The 25,611-nt window shown below is 39.2% G+C and overlaps 1 protein-coding gene across 1 annotated transcript in view; it reads right to left on the bottom strand.

Annotated features, from left to right (window-relative positions):
• Positions 1–25,611, bottom strand: part of LOC139462295 (vesicular glutamate transporter 2-like) — a 68,426-nt gene that overhangs the window by 24,633 nt on the left and 18,182 nt on the right. Inside the window, exons 2-8 of the mRNA XM_071243920.1 lie at positions 6,897–7,179; positions 6,156–6,274; positions 5,452–5,566; positions 5,225–5,312; positions 3,491–3,577; positions 1,391–1,527; positions 157–306 (exon numbers count right to left, since the gene is read on the bottom strand). Coding sequence (XP_071100021.1) covers positions 157–306; positions 1,391–1,527; positions 3,491–3,577; positions 5,225–5,312; positions 5,452–5,566; positions 6,156–6,274; positions 6,897–7,179 — 979 coding nt within the window. The remainder of the gene's footprint in view (positions 1–156; positions 307–1,390; positions 1,528–3,490; positions 3,578–5,224; positions 5,313–5,451; positions 5,567–6,155; positions 6,275–6,896; positions 7,180–25,611) is intronic.

Below are 25,611 nucleotides of genomic sequence, written 5' to 3' on the forward strand. Positions count from 1 at the left end.
CAAATCGACGTTAATATATATTGCTTTTAACCATCTTACTGAATAGGTTACCCTTGGGTATCAAAACAGAACTATTTAATTGGACTTTCAGTAACCCAGTCACGTTCAACGACATCAATTCTTACTTCAACTGAACAAAATGGAGGTAGACAGTACCTTGTCAATCTCAAAGCCGAAAACCTTGAGGAAGTATGTGGGCTGGCTGATGATAAGGAGATAGAAAGTCCAGCTTCGGCAGAAGTTTGCCACCATGATGGCATACACCGGCATCGACGTGAAAAACTTGAGCCATGGGGTCTTATGGCTCTGCGGAAAGAAGTACAAAGATGTTATTATAATATCCATATGGTTCAAACTAGGCAAACACATGAAGACCCGGGTTAGAATTGGTCTTCGCCAACCCATGCTTGTCGAAAGAGGCAACTAAAGGGATCCAGTGATCAAGGCTGGGTGGCTGGTTGATGCATGTTTTCGTAATACTATCCTAATTACGAAGATATGCTCGTGTCAATCACTGGTTTGGTTGGTCCAGCTAGAATATTCGGCGTCAAACAACAAACACACAAACTAATGAACAAAATCATCCTAGATTAGCAATATCAATATCCTGATGTTGTCGATCGCCCTTTTTAGATCACCATTTCTCGAGTCCCTTGATGTCTTTCGTTCAGCAGATATTATTAGTTGCTCACTCACTAAGAATGAAACGTGTATAATACCCAGTCTTGCGAATGCGTTTGAATGCACAAACGTCCATTTGAGCCTGTCGGTATGTGGAGTCATACTCTTTGCAATATAGTTATTATGATTGTTATTTATAAACATTTTACAACATTATTAGTAATATTGTTATTGTTATTGTTGTTAATGGTGTTATAGTGTGTTAGTGAGGACATAAAAATGGGCTCCACACATTGTAAACCTGTAGGGAATCGAACCCGGGCCTTCGGCGTGACGAGCGAACACTTTAACCACTGGGCTAGCCACCATTAGAACACCATGGTGCATTAACCAATGTCAAAACACTAATATATGTAATGAGGTACTGAAGTAAGTAGCTACCATGCCATTGCGTGTCCAATGCATGGTAGTAATCTGCAAGTGGCCATGTGGCATCTCATCATACGAGTCGATGAGTGAGTGAGTTAGTTTGACGCCGCTTTGAACAGTATTCAGTTATATCCCGGCTTGTCAAGATATGAAGGACACTTTAGCGCAAAAGACGAGTACAGGTATGGTGCTGACAGTACTAGATACATTATCGGCTAACCGGGATTCGAACCCCGAAACACTCAGAATATCAAAATAAACAATATACAACAATGACCGCTCCAGTTCCAAGACGCTGATTTGCTATGGAACTGTTGTACAACGGTGCCTCAATACCAACCTTATTGATGATAGATGTGTTTTCTCCGATGGAGGTTTCGATGTAGATCTTCTCCTCGTCTGTGATGGTAGGATGTACTCCCGGTCTTTCGAATGAAAAGAACCACCATATAACAGACCATATTGCACCTAACACACCTGTAACAGAGAGATAATGCGGTGAAATATACACCTATATGCGGTGAAATGTACAACTCCCGCAGTGTTATACACAGGAGGGCAGTGGTATATTGAAATGTATTCCAATCTTTCTTATGATGTCGAGGTTTCTTAACGGTACAGCGTCTACCACTGCATGTTGATATAAAACAATGATACTTATCATGTGACGTCACAGCTACTTTTACGTTATAACACGTAATTTCATTCAGTATTTTATTTATTATTTGCCGTTTATATTTTTTTAAATGTTACTAACGTGTGTAAATAGACAGACGTCTACACGATCAACAGCATAATCAAATAGAGTTTAACGGAATAATACTGCAAACATATCAAAAGTTGACACGTATTAATTTAAGACCATGCGAGGGCTTTAGGGGTCCGTTCCAAAAAAACATCGATGCGTTAAAGTGATTCCCCTCCCAAGCTTTAACATAGACTTACGACTGTCGTTGCGCTGCGATCGCTTTGTGGACCGGGGTCCTAGACCTCAAAGTTTACAAACACGTCACAATACCCTATGATGTAGTCGTCACAATACCCTATGACATAGTTTGTGAAGTTAGTTGCAAGATACATCGGCGAAACAATGCCATGTGACGTCAGCATAACAACAGGGTTGCTGGGGTCATCGGGTAATTTCCCTATTTTAAACCATGTGGATAAAGTACGTATGTTCATATATTCGCATTATACACTGAACCAAAAAGATAGGGATCATGAATATTTTTGGAATATTCTCTTTGTAGTGAAGACTGAGAACACAATTTCATAAACACATCTCCAAATATATTCATTATACTGAACTATAAATATTTTGAAGTGTTTGTTTTATATATAAAAGAATTTTTTTGCTACTCTGGGCAAGAATACCATTCTAAATTAATATGTTAATTTGTTGGAAATCAAATTCCTTCAGGGTGAATCATTTCTAATAAATCGGAGTTATATGAACAGTTTCATACCACTCGACTTGATCTGAATTGTTTCCCGATAAATCTGTTCGATTTTGGGGAAGAAAAATATTGCCTGCAGAATATTTTTATTCGTATTTTGTATCGCGTATTGAATATGCAGTGATATTGCAAATTCCATTGTCGGGACCTTCCATTCAATTCGGTATTTTATTTGATTAAGAAAAGTGTCAAATGTTATTTATATGCCATAGCTCCGGAGATCGCCACAATGTAAATGTGTTTGGACATAATGCTCTTAGAGAAAGCATCCCCTAAGGTAATAAATAAACTGTAATAGAAACTTGTATTTCCAACAATCTGCATCACTGGTCCATGGACACTACTTCATCAGGGAGGAATTTCGTAATGACAGCCGTGCATTATTCTGCTCGAGAAATCATATTGTCCGTCTAAAATGACCAGATTCTGCTTTTCAATAAAATAAATTAAATGTGAGTTTTCAATTTCGCTTTATTAGTCAAAGCCGACTGTGATTGACGCTGTAAACTGTATTAATGCTCTTCCCATCAGATATCTTTCAATCGAACTGGGTTTCGAAAGCTATCATCAATAACAACGTATCGATATTTCGATCAAGCGATGTGTCAAGACACACAACATGTTTAAACGAGAGTGATCGTGACAATGGGCAGGTCTGATTGAAGACCACGCTTCATTGGGCAACGTCTAAAACGTCATTTAACGTACACCGTCCCAATCACAAACAAGTCAACCCTCTTTTCCTTTGTTGACTTTACAGTTCTCCTTGAAAATAGCTCAGATTAAGCTTTCATTTGGCTAAATGTCAGTTTTACTACAGTAGGCTATTCCGCGGGGAAATACACTTAGAGAATTACACATTAAAGGCGAGACTCTACAATGGCCCCTGCTAAAGGATGATGGTAGTCTAATCAAGCAGCCGGTCTGGCTCTTGCTGAGGTTTATTGAAGAGGACACGAAGTCGGAAACTGGGAAAAGCTTACCGAACACGTAAAATCCCGATTGCCATCCTAGGTACTCGGTGAGGACCGCCGATAACGGCATGCCGAGAACGGCACCCGCGTACGACCCTGAAAAATCAATGGGTAGAGGCTGAGAGAATGAATGCAAACTGGCATCGACTAATTTACAGCCGGAAACTTTGCATTTCGAAATCGAAAGTGGGCTTCGGTGTCATGTCTGATCTCACGTCACACGTCAACAGTAACGTTATATAACTCCAGCTGGTACAGCACTGGAAGAACTATTGAATTCCATGGATAACCAAAATATATTTTGATGAAGGGGATTTAGAACTGTTATGTGGGAGGGTGACTTTGATTGAAGGTCTTCAAGTTGGGATAATTACATCGAGCATGATGCCGTTCTGGAGGAGAGTGGTTTAACACGACGAAGACAACTTTTGCCCTTAGCATGACATTCCATGCAATATACACACGTTTAACTGTCACGTAAATCGATTACATATGTCGTATGTTTGACATACGATTAGCATCCAAGATTTTTAAAAATGATACATTCAGAAGCGATGAGTAGTTCAATATCAGAAGTCCTTGACGAAAGCCACTTCTAACTTAAGCCATCAACATCTCGTCACCAAGTGCTTGTAAGAGGTCGTATGAATTTTATTTTCGTATTAAGATAACAATGACTGCTGAAAGATCGATGTCCAATGAGACATGTTCATGGTGTCTATGTTAGCCGTGACATTTAGATTCAAAATAGCGTCCATGTTGTACGGTGGGAGACGATATTGTTAAGGGACAAGTCGACGTGGTGTGATGGCCGTAGTAGGGCGGTACAACTGCCTAAGGACCCTGAGACGGTCAGCCCGTGTTTCTTTTGTTTCCTTTTGAAATGATATTCTATTGTACACTACCCATGTTTATGGTTTGAAGAGTACCTTATATGAACAATGCCATTGATAACGCAAGGGTTCTAGTTGACATAGGTATGTACTTACACGAAAATGAGCTTGCTACTTAAATGGATATGTACTTACACGCACTTAAGTTACCTAGCGGGTAATATGTTGTTCTGCAAAATGAGTTTGTTATTTAAATGGATATGTCCTTACCACGAATGCTTTCGCGGCTAACAAGGATATGTACTTATCACAAAATGATGTAGCAGTTTACATAGAAATGTGCTTTCCAGAAAATAGATAGCAGTTAACAGGAAAATGTGTTAGCAGAAAACTCCGTAGTGGGTGACATGGAAATGTGCTTTCTACAAGGGATGTAGGGTCATCATGAAACGTGCTTGTGAGAATGGATGTAGTGGCTGACGTGAAAATGTGCTCAGAAAGGAGCTGTCCATTAACATACATGGAATGTGCTTTTCAGAGAATGGATGTAGTGGCTGAGGTGAAAATGTGCTCAGAAAGGAGCTGGCCATTCACATACATGGAATGTGCTTTTCAGAGAATGGTGTAGCGGCTAACATTAAAATGTTCTCCGCAGGAAATTATGTAAAGGTGTCATGTGGAATGTGTGTTTTATAAGGCATGTAGGTTTAACATGAAATGTGCTTGTGAGAAAGGTATTGTGGCTGACGTGAAGATATTCTTATCGGAAAGGGTGTAGCGGGTAAAATGAAAATGTGCTTTTCAGAAAAAGTTGTAGGGCTAACATGGAAAATCATGTAAATGTGTGTTCCATAAGGATGTAAGGTTCTTATCTAAAAATTATTTAGAACTAACATTGAATTGCACTTACCACAAAATGATATAGTGGCTAGCATGGATCGCTCTAAGGGTGGGGCCCAGTGTCGCCAAATACCGTGACACGATGGGTATGTCACACCCTGCAACACACAGAATCAAACTAACAATATTACACATTTCTATTTGTCAACATGTATTGGTGTGTTATTATTTACGATGATTATTTTCAAAACGCACGTAAGGCACTTACGATGAGTACTAGTAAGAACAAAAACGTACCTCAACTAATCCTTGTAGGATTCGTACTGATATAACCAGACCATAGTGTACTTTAGCAGCTGCTGGTAGTAACATATTCAGACATGCTGATAGGCCTATAGCCATGCCAAATAATCTGGAAAAATAAAATAGGTTAAATTATATTCTGAGTAATGGTAACTGGTAGATATGAACTAGATTTCAATATTTACCTAAGTTTCTATTCATTAGAGTATGTTTGCAGTATGAAAATTCCCCTATAATCGTACGTCATTTGTACTGGGAAACAACTTCAGTAACCTGAGGAAGTAGGATTTAAAGCATCGTTGAATCGCAACATGTCAGCTAGCTTCATAGTAGGAGCGAAGGTCAAAGTGACGAAGCAGGCATCTGCATGGCGCTGATCAAGGATCATTATTGGGGCTAATCTTTGGATCAGCGGATGCTGGCAGGGATGGTACTTAACACAACCAATTGCGGCGCATTTACATCTTACGGTCATTTATTCCCCTTTTCACAAATGATATGTTCGTTTTTAAGTCGCCTTTTGCAATATTCCAGACAGTTCACGGCGGAGGCACCATGAATGGACATTACACATTGTACCCACGTGAAGTTCTGAACCCAGGATTAGGCGACACGAGCGAGTGCTTCAACCATAAGGCTAGTCTGTCGTCCACTATCACAAGTATTATGTAACCACGGGGTAGTTAAAGGATTGTTACCTGTTGGCTGGCAATCTGGATGCCAGATACCCTCCTGGTACCTGCGTAACTATGTATCCCCAGAAAAAAGAGCTATCCACAACACCAACTGTTTCTGGCGTCCAACTAAACTCTGGTTCCTGAAACAAGAACGCTCGATTAAACACAGGTATACAGTACAATCATTTGAAGAGACCAAACAGTGTTTAGCGTATGTCATGTATAACGCTTTTATGAGTGGGTGATTTGATTTTGAAATCAAATCTGTATTATTTTAGCCACCGAATACGTTTGTGAGAAAACTATAGAACCTGATACATACAATTTAAAAAATGACATTATTTCGTCTGGTACATATGCACCAAACCGGATCCTCTCACTTATGGTGTAATATGCTACGCTTGGACATCCTCGGTTATCCAGAGCATTATATCTTCATTTTGTAATGACAAACACCAGGACCCATTCGCTATCAAATCCTCTTTTCGAAAGTGATGTCACCATCTATTTTCTCCTGTCTTACAAAACATAATTTCTCGCACTTATAAGAACATTTTTTATGTTTAGAATCGTACGGAAGCTGTGGGTCCAGGGTATTTACTGTAATAAAATGCCAATATCATACCCTGTATGATCGAGGATGATACTTGGCACTCGGACGTGTATTTCAATCATATTAATCTTTTTGTTATTATTGTCAACAAGGTAGTGTATTACTTATATTATTTAGAATTACCGATAGAATTTCATCAATCAAATTACCGATTCATTTTGTCTAATTGTTCCATCTCCATCCAAGTCGACACTTTCGTTCTTTGTCATTTTCAAGATTGCAACTCCTAAGTTGCACCGAATACCAAATGATAAAATGAATCCGATGCTACTGAGGATAGCAATAAGATATCGCTTGGCACAGTTGCATCTGCAGCAGCTACACTTGAAAGCGGGTTTGGATTTCTTCTCCGGATCATCTTCCTCTGAATAAACCTCATCCAGTTCGTCATATTTGACTAAAGATTTTTCATCTTGCTGTTTCCCCAACATCCTGAAAATATGAAATCACTGTTCAGACAACGAACAATGTCAAAACATAATCTATTATAATGAGTTTCAGTTGGAAGCGTGCTTAATGTGACGCGCTCAATGTTTTAGTTTGCAGCCCCACGATGTATAGCACTACGGGCAACTGGGGTCGTATGGTTCCCCGGGAGCTGAGAATGCAATTGAAAATTCAGTTGACCGGGGTTGTAATGAGTATACCCATCCTTTTAAGTCGCATATAATTATGAATTTTTAAAAATTATTATGGTCAGATTAAAATAAAAATGCAGCAAAGAGGGTTTGGGTGATCCTGGCACAGTCAGGCTGGTTAGGCTGATTATCAGCTCAGGGCCCTTGCCCCCTCTACACGCAGCCCAGACAGCGAACGGGACTTCTCCCAGGACGCGCTGCCTAGTCAAACCCACCGAGAGCCTTTCGTAGAATGTGAAGACTCCCTAACACTGCAGCCTTCTGCATTACCCAGATTGTCAGAAGGGCTGTATTCTTGTAGCAAACCCGGGTACTCTCCTAATGTCTGTCAGCAGATTGGGAGGTACCAAACCTAAGGCACCGAGAACAATTGGGAGTCGAACATCTTGGTACTTGGGATACAAGCGTGACATTTCGAAAGCGATGTCTTTCCTGAATCTTGGCAATCACAATAGGGTCAAAGGGTACAGAAAAAATTAATGACATAAATGAATTCATTGGATTTATCAAAAAGGACAAGATCAGGGATTGTTGGCCTGGATATGCAAAGGCTGTATACGTGAATATTCAAAAGAAATTTGTATATATTATTTTCCATGACGACCTCAACCTATTCTGGGCCGTACTATGGATTGATCTCAATGTCAAAACGACAAGCATGGCGAAGACGGTTATTAAAGGATCGAGCAATTCCATGTAGTTGTAGTAGTCAGTTTTGTATGCATACGTATAATATGTTCCTTTGAATAGCCATGTAGAGCATATTCATATGACCTGAGCACAAACGTTTACTATATTGAACAAAATATGATTTGGTTGGTTGGTTTGTTGTTTAACGCCGCACTCAGCAATATTCCAGCTATATGACGGCTGTCTGTAAATAATCGAGTCTGGACCAGGCCATCCAGTGATTGATATCATGAGCATCGATCCACGCAATTGGGATCGATGACATGCATCAACCAAGTCACCGAGCCTGACCACCCGATCCAGCTAGTCGCCTCTTACGACAAGCATAGTCGCCTTTTACGGCAAGCATGGGTTGTTGAAGACCTATTCCTCCCCGGAATCTTCACGGGTCGAACAAAATATGAAGGATCATAAACTATTTTTATGTACCGTACACATTTCAAGAAACTCAATTCTTCACTACAAAACAAATCACTAAAATATACATGGCCCCTGACTATTTTTTTTTCAGTATATGCTATTATCATTGAACATTCATAAGACTCTAAAAAATGAATTATCTGTCTATTTTTACACCACAACAGAAACAAATCAATATTCAACCCAGGATTTTTAATGCACTGTACATGCACCTTTTCAGCAGTCACTTCTGATAATTATAGTCATAATATTGATTTCATATTACCATATTCCTAACGTTATTTCCGTCTGCAGTTTCTTGGAATTGTTTATTTGCGTTAGTAATATTACCTCAGTCAAAGGTAAATTATACGTTTGGAGTAAGAATACAACTGGATTGTAGTAATTGTACATTCGTAGAACTTGAGACTGGTGTAGACAGTGATAAGTGATAGCGATAAGGGGAGATTAGTGATACATAACACGGTGATACTTCCATTAAAACCCTTACTTTGTAGTTTATTGCAAACCAATTCCCTACAGTCAACCCAAGACCCAACAAAAGAGTTTTCCGATTAAGAATTTCCTACAAATGGTGATCATGCATTGGTCCAACTATATTAACTGATACGCGCAGAGTCAGAACGGCGAAGCAAAGCAATCAAACAGACTTCTCGTGTTTCAATTTATCGACCAGAATAGGAGCTAATATCGACTGTATTAACATCTCGCAGAAAACACATCACCATGAGATGAACCTTAAGGGACCTTAATGTTTAGAAGGATATATCATTTCACAATGTATTTTACAACATGGGTTGCCTCAGTTTGGATAAAAATATATACAGTCCTTATGTGTTATACTTTGTATGCTGCATAAAAAATAAAATCTATTCAAGAATTATAATATTTTTTTATATGTAAACGTCCGTTCCTGAAAAATATATTATGTATAGTTTTCTAATTACACATTTTAAAGAAGATGCCGATTTTATATCATGATTTTGAAAAAATAAACAGAACATCGTTTCAACTCTCAAGATCAATCCCTGGTGTCTATGGATTCCTCAGTAACGATAATGGCATATTTCAAGTTTGTTTTATATCATTATATAAAATAAAATCTAACATCGACATCAAAGCTAATGTAGCCATCAATAATGTAAATATGTTCTGAACACACATAACGTGACCTTTATTTTCAGTGTGCATACACAAAATCAGCTGAAGCTAACTCGTTTCTATCATTCGTCTTCCATCAATCTCTCGAGTCAGGCACAACGTTAAAGCATGGGCGCTCAAGGACATATAACAATTAGCTGACGACGGGAACGACCAAAGTCGACACGTCGTGCAGGAGAAGACAAAGCAGCAAGGGTGACCTCACGCAATCTTTGCGCCATCAATGCAAACGTTGACAGTGACGGTGCTAGATTGTAGCAAAACAAAGAAGATTTGTAAAAGCCTCTTAGAGTGTCATTCAGGAGAAAGCATTAGAGACAGAAGCGCTGAAACGACATTGAAGTGGGCAGAAAATAGGGTTATGAAATGATAATAATGAAGTCGATTTAATTCCAGTACATTAGGGTGGTTTAAAGAAAGGGATAAATAAGCAGAATTTCTGCAAAGTATTTTTTAGTCATACTCAATTGCTGATTTTAATGAAAAGCCTTCGGAAGAGTTTAGCTGTAGGGTTAAACAGTATTGGAAATAATGTGCACAATTTCTTCTTTATGATTATTTAGCAACCTTACATTAACAGCAATATTTATAAATGATTATGACTATATTTTGAAGAACTTAAGATAGGCTTGTGCATGCATGTAAACAGTGAGAAAAATATAAGAAGCTACAACTGTATGGAAAACAGCTTCTGGTTACTGCATTTAGCAGTGGTGTCCCCCTCCTAGCTAAATGGTCCCATTTAGAAGTTGTCATCCATTAAGTAGAACGTTTTCTTATTTACTCACCAACTTCTAGAATGCCAATAAAACAGTTCGGAAAACAGATTGATACCACCCATTCTTTATCGTCATGTCCCGAAATTCCATGTGTCTTTTGGAGGTAGCTAATTGTGATAAATGCCCAAGATACCACTGATAGCACCTCGGTAGTTGGTACCAGACCACTGCATGGTCCTCGCAGGTACTTGGCGATTCCATATGGCACAAAGAAGCAAAGAAATCAAGTGACAAGGAAGTCAAATAACTATTGATCTGGACAAAAAACGCTCTAGAGAACTCGTTTCAGTTTCTGTATTTCAGAACATTACAAAAAGGTTAAAATATACAAATTTAATAAAACTGAATATGTTATAAGAAGCTTAACATATTTGCAGGTGCATATGTGTGTCATACTTCAGTTTACGTTACGTTGATATGTTACGTCTAGACATGTATCACACTTGGGTGTCAATTGATACAATAAGAGAGTTTAAAGATCACATTATTATCTTGTCATTGGTGACAACTGGGCGATCAAGTCACAAATCAGTGACAATGGACCACACCCATAATCTACGTTCCAATGAAAGGAACTGATCACAGCTACCAGCATGGCAGGACACATCTTCCTTAGTCACATCAGTTCTTATTTTATCTATATACAGTAACTAACGTTACCATAATATCCATTTGAATACATGAAATTATGTCGATTGTTTCATCTTGTAATATATATAAAGCAAAGCAAAGTTCTCACTCTCAGGCACAATATAGTAATAATTAGATAAGTGGAGTAAGATCGAACACAGTTTTAATTGGCTAGCGCTTTCAACTCGTACCACGTACGAGTCTTATCAGGCCATAACTGAATAACGGACATAAAGAACAAAGTGACAACTTTGAACTACTACTTCAATTGCATTATTTCATAAATATTATTAGCGTCAGCTTCAAACTCAATATAAACGTGAAGAAGCCAAACTTGAACGGAAAATCATGGCTGATGATATCAAAAATGATAGACAGATTTCAAAGACGAGAGTCAGAAGAAAAACATTGAAATAATTATTTTTGATCAGGTCGCAATATTTGTGTACCTCAGTTGTCAGGGTAACCAATCTGGTTTACGATGACTTTGCATGAATGAGAAACCATGCGGAAAAGGTTCTGATTAAATGCTTTTATATAATAAACTGGTTAGATGTGAGCGGATGAATTGTCACTGCCAACAGACAGGATTGATTGCATTAGAAAGGCCGACACGCAAGTGTTACAGTTTTGCAAACGTCAAATGTCACGTGTAAAGTTAGAAGGTGATTTTGATGAAGGCAGTACAATTATTAGAGCAACAAACTAGGCAGAGTTGGTATTGGTAAAATACATATGGGTAGGCGCAAGTGTAGCAGTGTATATGTAACAGAGGATATAATCGTTTTAGGTAAAACTACTTAGCTTATTGAGAAAGATCTGGTCTTAGAAACATTATTTCATGTGCAATATTTATGTATGGGAAAGTACACCTCAATCAAGGGGGTAACGGTTAAACTAGTTTTATACAACTGTTATAAAGTACTCGACCAAAGGCATGATAACAGCCGTTGAAATTCTGAAATCAAACGACACAATTGATAGACACCAATAAATATACGGTCTATTACGTGTTAGTGCGTGTTTATTGTTTAACGCCGCATTCAACATTATTCCAGCTATATAACGTCGGCTGTAAATAGTCGAGTCTGGGCAACATAATTCAGTGATTGATATTATGATCAACGATCCACGCCGTCCGGTTACGATGACACGCTGTCAACCAAGTCACCGAGCCCAATCATCCGATCCATTCGGGCCCAAATTCCAACTAGGAACGCCACGGGTGATTATATTTTATTACAATCACAATCTTGAACAAAATTTTTTTCTTACGTTTGAAGCCTCAAAATACACATTTTACCACATATATGAATGACAGCTATAGTGGTGTGTTCTAGAGTAAACATAAGCCATGGTATCGTTGACAAACACACATCTCATCATGCAACCTTTACACTCCAATGTTAAACTGACACGACGAAGGACATCACATTGCTTTTTACATATTAACTCCGGTATTGCCTGCAGCTTGTTATGTAGAAACCAAATATGTTCTAATGGAGGTCGGTTTGTAATCTGATTTGGAAAACGAAACAAGAGCTTTGCAAATATTATTGCAATGTGAGCGCATACCCTTTGTGTCAGTGACCAGTGAGAGTAATCCCGTGCAAAAATTGGATAACGGATTCTCCCGAGGACGACACATACTACTCGGTGAATGACTCTGTGGAGATGAATATTCCATAACCTACGCAAAAACATTTAGATTAACTGATGAAAAGAACTCAATTCATGCGGCATTCATTCACAATATTCCAAATATTTGTTTTAGTGGATCGGCGTTAAGACCTCTCTATTCTGGAAGTCCCAGGTGATTTATGACAATATGCTGGTGAGAGCTATCAGTACACTTGGCACCCAAACAAGCAGCTCACAAACCACACCGCAATTTATACTGATACCGTGTATAAATCACTTGCTGAAACAACTCGCCAACGACAAGGAAAACATTGATGCTGTACTCTTTTGATTAGAAAATGATACATTTCGATACATTCCTCATTTCAACTTGACAGATTTAAGGGACAAAGCTGTAAAAAATATCAAAATTTGCACAGCTTCTAGGTAGAGATAAGCGAGAGAATATTTATGACAAAATGATTTTCACATCATTTTGGGAAGCTGATTTTGCTGACAGAAGCCAAACCCTGGATTGCAATGTATGACCCTTTTCCTCTCCTCAATCTAGATGTTGGTAAACCTCTCTCTACCAGTGTCTTTCAACGTCTTTAGATTTCCCATTTTCTGTGTTTGGTATTTCTTATCAGTTTATTCTCAGAGTTCGTGACTTTACTTCGGCGTTTTTTGTGTTTGAAATATACGCGCTTACTTAGTATCCCTTTTGATTCAAGACAGATCTGTCTTGTTTAAGTGGACGTGTGCACATCTTAAACAAATATTAATCTCACTTGTTTGCCGCACATGGTCGGGACCTAAACTAGGTATTATGTGAGGTAGAAAGACGGCACCAGGAACACACCACCAAGCACATTGGCATCAGTAACTTTGGATGAATTTAAAAACAATCATTCTACATTTTAATTAATATGCTTCATTTGTTATTAATAAGTATTTTGATATTTATTTTCATGTGACGTGATCTTTCTAAAAGCAAATTCGTATCCCACGTGATTAAATTTTAGTTATCCATCTATTTCTTTCTGACTTCCTTTTCACAGAAAATCAATAATTCGATTTTTATTTCCCGTGCGTTTGTTTTTGACAATCGTTGTCAGTTTGGTAGAATAAATGAGATTACAAATTACAAAGCTAAAACAACACCTTGAATGAGAGGAACATTAATCAAATACTGACAGGGTTTTCAAACTCAATGCCTGAAGATGAAACACTTTATGAAATTGTTAATGCATTGGGCATATTGAAACTCAAAACAAAACCCATATGTTTGGAGCACATCACAGAAAGTTTCAACGTCTCATGCCTTACTGATTCTGGGCCGTAAAATGTAGTTGTTAAGTGTTTGTCGTAAATATATGTTAAAATAGTTTCTGTCTGTATTCGGAAATTTGATTAGATAATTCTTGTTAGTTTATTTCAAATCTAGTTTACCTAATTAGATTTTATTGTTATGGCTTTTGGCAAAAAGATCAAACAGAACCATGAGTTACTGGAAGGAACACCATAAATATGGACATGACATTAAACGAAGGAAAATTATCTTTGACGTTATTAGCTTTCAGAAAAAAAGTATATCACATCATTGCCTCGGGTGATGTTAATTGGAATCTGAGTTACCGTCTTTCCTGTGTCTTGAAAAGACATATTTAAACAGGATGTTGTTGAATAGGTTTGTGCAAATGTAGTTGATGATCAGCAGATTCTTAAATACATTTTGATGCCTTTTTAAGCAGCAGAATACATCTGGTGAAAAGTAGATTCATAGTTAGATTATTTTGGATTTTGGATTTGTGGCATCTGGTGAGCAGGCTTATGCAGAGGAATAACCATTATCTATTGATTTCTAATCCTGATGCATGTATCAACATACATCAGAATAGCCTTTGATACTGAGAGGAACCTAAGATGGAATCTTCAAAAGACTACAATACCTAAAGAACGTAAAACGGCTCCATACGTTTGGATCTTGTTTTCCCAAGACAATTTTATCTTTAACATCTCACGTTCGCTATCGTTCGGGGACGAAGCATTTCAGAGCGGAAATTCATGACTCCATCTTTTTATAGATAATTTACCGATGACATATCGGTTCTGCCACGACTTTTGTCATGTGGATGAACTGTCTTGAAAATTGAACACATAAGGTACTCGCTGCCTCCCTAGAGGCCTAATTTAAAGGCTTAGGTGAGACAAGATTTTTTCTTTCTCTCTTTTTTAATCAAAATGATACATCACTGTCCTCTGACCACTGTTCTCTGTGGACTATTGTTTATTTTCTTACATTAAAATAGGCTTGTTAATTCCTTCTTGTTTTGGATAACATAGTCTTTGGCTTAATACTTTGGTTTAACTCGCATAATCATCAGATTTTGTTGCAAGGCGAAGTATAGACTCATGACTATTATCATTCTGCAGTTATATATGTATGATGGAGAAATGCTTACGATTCTTATTACTGACACGTCACAGCTGATACATATATGCTGCAAATACATGTAGGTTAATCGAGACGATTTTATTTTAAATCGGAAGCCATATCATATTGCCACAAAAACTGTATGTGAATGCCCACCCATGTATTCCTTTGATCTCCAATAAATGGCTTCTCTGTCGCTGCAATATCCTCGGCTAGTCATTTTGTAATAAAGTGTCCATATTCTTTCAAAGGAGGAAAATGTTATCACAGTAAACATGTATTCATGTGATACCGAGGGCATATTCCTTCATAACGGTGAACGTGGGGTGAATAATTTACCTAAGCACGAGTGTCCTGTGTCAAGGCCAGTAATATCTGAAGAAGCTGAGAAATAAGAATCGTCCTCGCGTTCAGCTCCCTCTGTACAGTCAGCATTGCTTCTTCTTGAGCAGTGATGAAGTATGTCATGTCCGAACGTTATGACAAGGGACGATTGGAGATGTCATCTCAGCTTTAAGAGATGGAAATCCTTGTTCAAACTAAGAACCAATGTCACTCTCGTTTCTATTACCAATCCAGATGGGGCTGTAGACAAAAAGCACATCTGGGAGAGTTTTTGCACTCTCTGCCTGCATATTGCAGCCCGATAGCTTTTTCTGCATTCGTGTCCAGAGATTCCAATTTCGTTTGTAGCCATACTCAAATCTAATGTAAATAGATGAAATGGCTTTTGAATGTCTGCCAAGGGGCTTTTAATAGCGCATCTGTGTGTGAGTATGAAACCGTCAATATTACCGATAAATGTGTATTAGAACATTATATATGAATAGAGTATTGCCTAAGAGTTGATATGCTGACATGTTTATGCAAAATGATAGCACGAGAGGATGGTACACACTGTCAGTCTCCTTTGCATGTCTATTTGAACATGCTCCTTACTCGTGTGATACTTGATTGAAATATTGAACTGGATATTGCATGTTTAGATTAACGAATAAAAGTTATTTGGACCGGGGAGTAAATGAGAAAAACTGAGTGATCGAATCGACAGTTATTACAAGCTTTTACAAAATGGATAACTGTTTTTGAAAAAAAGTAATTCTTCAGTGGCGACTGCTAGTTTTACTGTTACTACTGTCACAACTTCTAAAGACCCGTTAAGATCCGGGGTAGAATATGTCTCGAGCAACCCATGTTTTTCGTAAGAGGCGACTAACGGGATCAGGTTGTCAGGCTCGTTGATTTGGTTGATGCATATCATCGTATCCCAATTGCGTGGATCGATGCTTAAGTCAATCACTGGATTGTCTTGTCCAGACTCGATTATTTACAGACCGCCGTCATATATTACCGCTGGAATATTGCTGAGTGCGGCGTTAAACAATAAACAAACAAACTACTTCTAACATAACTATTGTAGCGTTTGTTGAACAAACGGTTAAAACAACCACGGAAGTTATTACCAACCTTCGACTAAAATTACACAACTTTGCAAAGTATTTAAAGGATCTCCCATAAACCACCGTTATCCCGTCATGAAGTTTTCGTAACAGCAACTGTCCCACCCGGTTCATAAGGTACATTCGGGGGCACGGGTGGCCCAGTCGTCTAAGGCGCCGCGATTCGCTGTGCAGAGTTGCGTCCATTGGACACGCCAGAAACCTATGATTGTGGGTTTGAATCCCGGTTCGCCCCGATTATGTTTCTAGGTTTGTCAGCACCATACCCGTGCTCGTGGGTTTCACCGAAGCGGTAAAGGTCTGAGACCTGCATCACTTCGGGCTTTTCTCCCACATTAAGCAGACACGCCGCGATATAACTGGAATATTGTTAAAAGCGGCGTTAAACCCAACTCAATCACTCACGCATAAGGAACATTCGGACATCAACCAAAAGACCGACAGAAACAATACTCAGACACTGGTCACAACCGCACCATGGGAATACTCACTCAGATATCGGTCACTGCCGCACCATTGATTTATGATATACACATATTTTATTCCCAACAAGTGAACGGGATTGGGGGACAACTTCTTCCATCTTACACTGCCCTCTCCCTAGTATCTAAAAATTTCACAATTTCAAAATACAAATTTTATCCATGATACTAAACTACCATACACTGGGACTGACTGAGTGAGTTAATAATTAACCTTGCATCGGCATTGTTTCAGCCATATAGCGACGAGACCAAGTTAACAAATTCACAATTGAGTAATTTATGCAAAGTAATATTTAAAAACAATTTATGTAACATATTTGAGCATTACAATACCATGTATACAGTTTTAAAACACGGGCTATAGGCCACCAGTAACCAAAGCTAGGCCACCTCGCTGGGGACCATGGGGACTTACAGTACCTCTGCTTCCTGCATGATACCCAGCAGGATTTACGTCATTACTTTTAGCTACTGGTGGTTGTGCACAGTGCTAGCCATTATTAAAAACTACTCGGAAATGAGTTGGCTTAAAAATACTGGTTGATTACGTGTCTCCCAGGGGGACAATAATTTTACGATACTTTAACCTCTTAACAGAGCCTTCAGTAATGTCAGTTGATAAAAGCATCACACCAAATTTAAAAACAAGCATTTAATTATTCACATACATACATACAATTTATTATTTAGACCAATTTCTTTCAAATAGCTGATAATAAGATGTCCGCTGACACGGGGAAAGAGATCCCCTGGGACTGATTACTCATATATTGGTCACTAGCGCACCCTGGTACTGATTACTCAGACATTGGTCACTACCGCACCGTGGTCATGATTACTCAGACATTGGTCACTACCGCACCGTGGTCATGATTACTCAGACATTGGTCATTATCGCACTGTGGTCATGATTACTCAGACATTGGTCACTATCGCACTCTGGTACTGATTACTCAGACATTGGTCACTACCGCACCCTGGTACTGATTACTCAGACATTTGTCATTACCGCACCGTGGTCGTGATTACTCAGACATTGGTCACTACCGCAACCTGGTACTGATTACTCAGACATTTGTCATTACCGCACCGTGGTCATGATTACTCCGACATTGGTCACTACCGCACCCTGGTACTGATTACTCAGACATTGGTCACTTCCGCACTCTGCTACTGATTACTCAGACATTGTTCACTACCGCACTGTGGTACTGATTACTCAGACATTGGTCACTTCCGCACTCTGCTACTGATTACTCAGACATTGTTCACTACCGCACTGTGGTACTGATTACTCAGACATTGGTCACTATCGCACCCTGGTACTGATTACTCAGACATTGGTCACTACCGCACTCTGGTACTGATTACTCAGACATTGTTCACTACCGCACTGTGGTCATGATTACTCAGACATTGGTCACTACTGCACCCTGGTACTGATTACTCAGACATTGGTCACAACCGCATCCTGGTCATGATTACTCAGACATTGGTCACTATCGCACACTGGTACTGATTACTCACACATTGGTCACTATCGCACCCTGTACTGATTACTCAGACATTGGTCACTATCGCACCCTGGTACTGATTACTCAGACATTGGTCACTACCGCACCCTGGTACTGATTACTCAGACATTGGTCACTACCGCACCCTGGTACTGATTCCAATCGGTAGGGCAGGACATGCTAACACCTGGAGTCATCACTGATTTTCAGTGATCCATTCCAAAATTTACATCACCCTATTGCCTTTTGCGCGCAATGGAATCTGTTTCGACAGATCCTCGAGACTGATTATTCTCTAACGCTGACGTTTTGAATTTAGATATCCGTTGCTACTGCACAATAGTAATGTATACAGACACTGGCCACTACCGCTCCAGGGTGGAGATTGTCCTTTAGGAGATTAAACGATCGTCGGAATTATCTGAAAATGTCTTTAAGCCTTTACAGATCCTTTTCCAGGAACTGCCACTTTTATGGAACCTCCAACTTAGGCTATTTAAAGATCTGCAACTACTAAAGTTGTCTACAAATGAATTAAGTTGAAAACCGACGGTCACATTCCCTGTGTTTATGAGTGTGTGTGTGATAAGTAAGGATGGCCATTCCAGTAGGATCCCTTCCCCTGGCCGTCAGGTCGTGGCATCATGTGTGGCATATTGACAAAGACACGTCTAGCCGGTGTGACTATCAACCTGAGAAGCTCATCCCCAGTCATCGCCTACCATCAATCTGTCCTGCACTGTCTCATTGTCACTTCTAGTTGCGTCTTTTCCTTTTTGAAATTAATTAATCTTCATGGTTACGGTAAACATCGTTCATTTTGTGTGATGACCATATCAGGCCATGTTGACAACTTGAACGGTACACACGTAACTGTTTTACCGTGGAGTTCATATACTCAAAGACAAAGCTTTCATAATCATGTTTTAGATCCTCTGAATGTGATGTCTTAGGGATATATATTTCGAAACTCTTTTTCTTTTGAGATGTAATGGTGTTTAATTCGGCTGGGGATGGAACCAGGTTTGAGTTTGTTGATGGAACCGTGTTCGTATAATTTATACAAGTTAGAGTGAGATGTTCAGTTATTTTTGTTTTTTATAAGAGGCACCCGCCTCGGTGGTTTTGTGGATAGAGCGTCTGCCCAGACAGCGGAAGGGTCGGGTTCGACCCCCGCCCCCGTTTTACCATTCGCTCGTCACGCCGAACACCCGGGATCAATTCCCCATATGGGTACAATGTGTGAAGCCTTTTCTATTTCTGGTGTCCTCCGCCGTGACATTGCTGGACTATTGCTAAAAGCGGCGTAAAACTATCATAACTCACTCACTAAACATAGGCTCTAGGAGATAGTGCTGAACTTATATTGATGTTATGATCAGAAAAACATGTTGGAAACATACAACATTCTATTTATTTAATGACATCCTTTGTATCGAAGCACAATTATGTCAAAATTTAAACCGGGTTTGAAATGCATACATGTATAGTTTTGCTCTGGGGTGGCTGAGTGGCCCAATGGTTATCAGCTGGCCGTCACGCCGACTGTCTAGGTTCCCTCAGCAGCACGGGTGCATTGTATGAAACCCACATCTGCTTTCCACTGCCGTGATATTACTGGAATATTGCTAATAGCGGCAATAAGCCATACTCACAATTTATGCTCTAACATAGTGCAGTGAGGTCGGATTAAAACTTGAAAAGAATAATGCACTTATGGACATGTGGAATCTAGTGTACACGCTGATACAAACATGAAATCAATATAGAAATCCCAGCCCTCAGGGAATCCACTGCCCTGTTTTTATTAGACCCTTGTTCTATCGCGGAAGACACCTCATAAGAGATTAGGAGTAAATCGGCTTACGTTCTCGCGGTGTTTATTAGTGAAAGACGCGGCCTAAGTCGGAAGTTTGGGGATAAATCAGCGGGATGGATCACGTTTAATCGGATTTCCGACATTCATAAATGAAAATATCCTGGCACTGTTCATAGTAAACATGATACTTTTAGAGTCGCTGTTTAGATGGAAATGCCTGTTTAACAAGTCAAAATGTATTTCTGTAGTGTGTGGGCCTTTGGGTGTTAATATTGCACTATGTTATGATTCTGTGAAAATGGCCATTGAACACTTCTGAGGGGAAGATTGTCTCGCAGGAGTTTGCTTGACAGTGCTTGTTTGTGGACGAATAAGAACTAAATAAAGCACGAGGAAGACGGTAATTGTGAGAGGAAGTAAAAAAGAAATTTATTAACGTAGACATATTATATTCCTCTAACGTCTGTTGATATCCGCGCGAATGATATATGATATACGATGACCTTTAAAGACTCAATGCCAGTCAGGATTGCTTTTGTTTATATTTCTATTCGCGTAGTTCCTGCTGAAACCATTGCAATCAATTTTGTCAACTGAGCCATTGCATGTGCGGATATAATAGCACGATGGTATGGATCGACAGGACAATAAACAACCAGCTAAAAACGAAATGCATGCTAATAGTTGGTGCCAGTCTGCTATTAAAACCTCCTCGAAGAAGTTCAATAATCGTTTGCATAAATATCATTTGTATGTTCACATAATGAACAATAACTATCTAGGCTGTTATGATCGCGTTCAAATGTCACACTAATCTTTCATAAATCATTGCCCTTAAGTAAACTGTCATCCGAAGCAGCATATGTCGTCACATAGATCATGTTCTCTGCAGATGAACTGCTAAAGAAACATTGGTTATCTGTGTCCATCCAGGAACTAGGCATTGGGAGAACAAAAGGCAAGGCAATCGATACAATGATAATGTCAAATAAGAAAAACAATCTCCTTTGTTCGTTGACTTTTATAGCAATGTTGGACACAACGCTTGTGTACATGGTCTGTTGGTTACAGCCGTGCCAGAGAGACAGGCTTTTATTGATCAGAGACTTGTTGTCTATATGCTCTGCTCATACTCGTTAAAAGCTTTTTTCTGAAGTCCCACAGACTGGTGTGAAGTGATACATGCATGCTGTACGCTTGATGTATTTACAGAAAGGTTCATTGCTGACTTTTGGGAGACGGCAGTGATGTTGGATGTAAAGACAAGTCAATTCCGGAACAGAACTTTAGGTCACTTTTGTAATTTTTCGATTTTTTTTTTATAATTATAGAATGAATGTAAATACGGATATTTTAATATGCACTGACTTTGAATGTGTGTTGACAGGGTTTGGGTTTATGGTAGTGCAAAACAATATACACTGCACTCGTGGTATTGTTAGATAATGTAGGCAGTACGTCCACTCTGTGTGAGTGTCGATTAGAAAGTGCCTAATAAGTAAGTAAACATTATTCTCCATTGAAATATTTTATTCAAGTTCTTGAGTTAACTTGATAAAGTAAATCTTTATTATACAATAAGAGTGAGTGAGTGAGTTGGGGTTAACGCCGCTTTTAACATTATTCCAGTTATATCACGGCGTGTCAGCTTAATGTGGGAGGAAAGCCCGAAGTGATGCAGGTCTCAGACGTTTACCACTTCGGTGAAACCCACGAGCACGGGTATGGTGCTGACAAACCTAGAAATATAATCGGGGCGAACCGGGATTCGAACCCACAATCATAGGTTTCTGGCGTGCCCAAGAGACGCAACTCTGCACAGCGAATCGCGGCGCCTTAGACGACTGGGCCACCCGTGCCCCCTATACAATAAGAGAAAGAAGTAGACTATATATGCTTCTTCAAAGTCAAAAAGTTATAGACGTTTATTTAGGAAGAAGTTTGTGTATCGAAAGCAAAATGAGGTTTATTAATAATCTTTGCAGTTGATAAATATCTGGATAAACATTTTTTTGCATCAAGGATAAAAACAACTGGAATTTTTGTTATTGCAAATGTATCTCTGCGTACAGGTAAAGGCTATTCTCTTTAGGGGACGTTAGGTAATGTCCTTTTTGTGGTGAAATGCACTATTAAATTTCACGCTAGATATATTTTGTTTTTCCTTGGAATAGCTTTGCACAACGTTAGCGAAAAGGAACCTTATCTTTTTCTGCCTCATTGATAATCTAGTAGTTAATGTAAAACATCATTAATTCTTACGCTGTAAACGCTGTTATCTTGAAGGGATGACGCAGAAAAAGAAGCTTAACGACGAAACCTATCGAGTCGCAACCAGCCTTCTTTGAAAGAAAAATAAATATGTTCTGGGAACGAGGCCAAACCACTGCTTAACGTTACGATCATAAACATATCGGATCGTAAATAAAGCATTGCAGTTAGTTTCCATTAGGCCATAATAACCTTAAGATAATGACACCGTCCCCTCGAGCTTATCTGAACTGAATGAGGAGTTAATGAAAACTAAAGATATTTACTTCTTTTTATTCTAATTACAACAAACTGATCGTTGTTTCCTGTGTCTCCAACGTTATTTATCGGCGCATCATATAAGGTCTAAAAGCCTTACAATGAAAATTTATGGCCATCGTGTAATAAACACCCACAACTACCAGCATTATCCATTGTATACCTAATGCGCTGCCTTGTTTCTGTTTTTTCATCTTGTTATTATGAGCTCCACCGGAGGAAAATGACTGTCAACTGAACCAACACATTACACGGGACAATAAACTGTCTGTTTGATCTCCGCATCAAAAGGAAGTTGAGCGAGCAGTCACGGGAAGTCAGAATACAAAGAGCAGTACTGCAGCGATTAAATCTCCTTTCCTCCTAATCGCGATCTAAAAAATGTCCATTGAGATAAGACAATTGACCAGAGCGTTTATGATTAAGCATATCCGAAAGGAGTCGATCAAACTATCTCCGGGTATGCACAGAACCCTTGAACGGCACGTGTAGCAGTTAGAAATTCAGGATGTGACATGTAGTTCCTTACGATAACGTATTAAGTTCAGAGTACTGCGGGAGTGTAGGAAGAAAGCAGTATTTCCACTTTATTGCGTTTCATTTTGACGAGGCATGCACTCTTTGGCCAGTATTGCACTCTGGTAATTGAGAGGCGAAGCAGAGTAGTCCCGCATACGGCAATTACCTTTGTAACCGGAAGCACCAACACGCTGACGACATCCGTCTAATATAAAGACGCTTCTAACATAATAAAACGATGATGAATAAATGCATATTCGCTATACAAACACGGTCCTTCTAATGGTTTTGTAAGTAACGCATTTATGTTAAATGTCTTGCAAAAATCGATCCATCTTTTCAATACACTGTTAATGGACTGTTAGCGACTCTTTTATCGACTGGTTTCGCCTGTCACTTGAGAAAAGGCATGCTATTGGTTCGGAAAGCATTCTGTTTGCTTGATCAATCCCAGCGCGTTCATGTCGAGTCTGACTTTGGTACCGATGTCTACGTAATGCATTGCCCCTTGGCTGAACGCCCGCGTGTTTGCACAAACAGATTCAAAATCGAAAGCTATGCCAATATTTACAATATAAAGAACGTATTGTTATCTATTTATGAGTTCCCACGAAGTGACAAAGATACAGTGCGATGACAAAAACGGCTCATATGGACAGTGCATCAGAAAGTAAATGCCTCTGGATCAGCCTAGCCTGTGTGTTTAGCTTATTTTCACTGTAGATGCACCATTCAATGCAAAGAACAAAAGACACTCATGAAAACGAACAATGAATAATTGATTGACCTCATTACCACCACGAAGTGTGTGGGCCGTTCATTTGGGCATACCTACACACACCTTCACTAAGGAAATACTGGTTTTCAAGCTATTCATATTAAGTGAACATCACAGAACTGTGTACTTAATATCAATACGTTGTTCCTTTGAATGTAACTTTGGTTTATTTACAGTTGCACAATCACTGACGTAACGTTTTATGCGGGCGTTTCATGTCTGCGTGCGTTGTTGCTATGGCAAGGGCGAGTGCATTTGTCTATCAATATGACGGCGGGACACACTTGAAATGGGTTTAACAGCATTTAGCAGCATTGCCATAATATCCAAAATGGGCTTCGTACATCGTGCCAATGTGGTGAATCGAACCTGGATATTCTTCGTGACGAGGGAAAGCTTTAACCATTATGCTACATCTCCACACTTGTGTAAAGCAAGAAACCCCAAACCGGAAAATAAAATGGCTGTGAGTTTACATTAATGATGCTTACAAAGATCCTTTGTGTGATAATGTGGTTTTAGAAAAAAAAATAACAACGGTATGATCATGGTAGATCTTAGTCATCAGTGCATGCGCCTTCACAGATGGCCAACCGATGCTTCCGCCGTATCCCGTGCTGTACATCTCCGGGAGAGAGAGCACACCTGACAATGTCGACGGAACATCGTGCTGAGATTATTTCTGTTGTAGAAAACACCTGATCTTTGGTTCATGTGCTGTAACGTCCAGGAATCAATTTGGTTTCATTCAGTTGAAATGTCACAAGAGTAAAACGAGCAGTAGTCTCTTTGTTCACCTTGGTTTCACGAAGGGCTTGTCATCACATGATATCAACATGGTGTCACTCACGGACACACGTCTGGTACATTTCACAATCACCGTGATCAATAAATAATTAGTGGAGGTTAATTAATTTCGTGATTACAGAATGGAAATGATGCAACGTCACGGGGCTGATTAAATATCGATGAGCGCGCTGATTGAGTTCAATGAGATTTTGAGATGTGCTTCATCAGCAAAGTTGAAGCACTTTATCCTTCAGATTGCAGAAGGACATAAAGAAGACATATATTCACTGGCACACAATTCATACACTCAGCCATTCTGGTCCATGGAGTAGCTACAAAAGATCATATTGCTTTTCATAGTAGCGAGTGTTGGTAAATCTCTTGATGAATCCACAATCACCTTAGCAACAAATTACAACTCGCATACGCTGTTGGTGACAGCAGTTCTATGCTTCCCTGGAGCAGTGTGACCTCTTTATCAGAACTCCATGCACATTCCCATGCATATGTTCAAGGGTACTCAACGTCTCGACAACTTAAAGCACGAATGCGTGGGTTGAATAGGAACTTCTGCATAAACCACTACCTAGAAATAA

This window comes from Haliotis cracherodii, unplaced genomic scaffold (assembly GCF_022045235.1).
Source record: "Haliotis cracherodii isolate W230 unplaced genomic scaffold, xgHalCrac1.p SCAF_15, whole genome shotgun sequence".
Lineage (NCBI taxonomy): Eukaryota > Metazoa > Mollusca > Gastropoda > Lepetellida > Haliotidae > Haliotis > Haliotis cracherodii.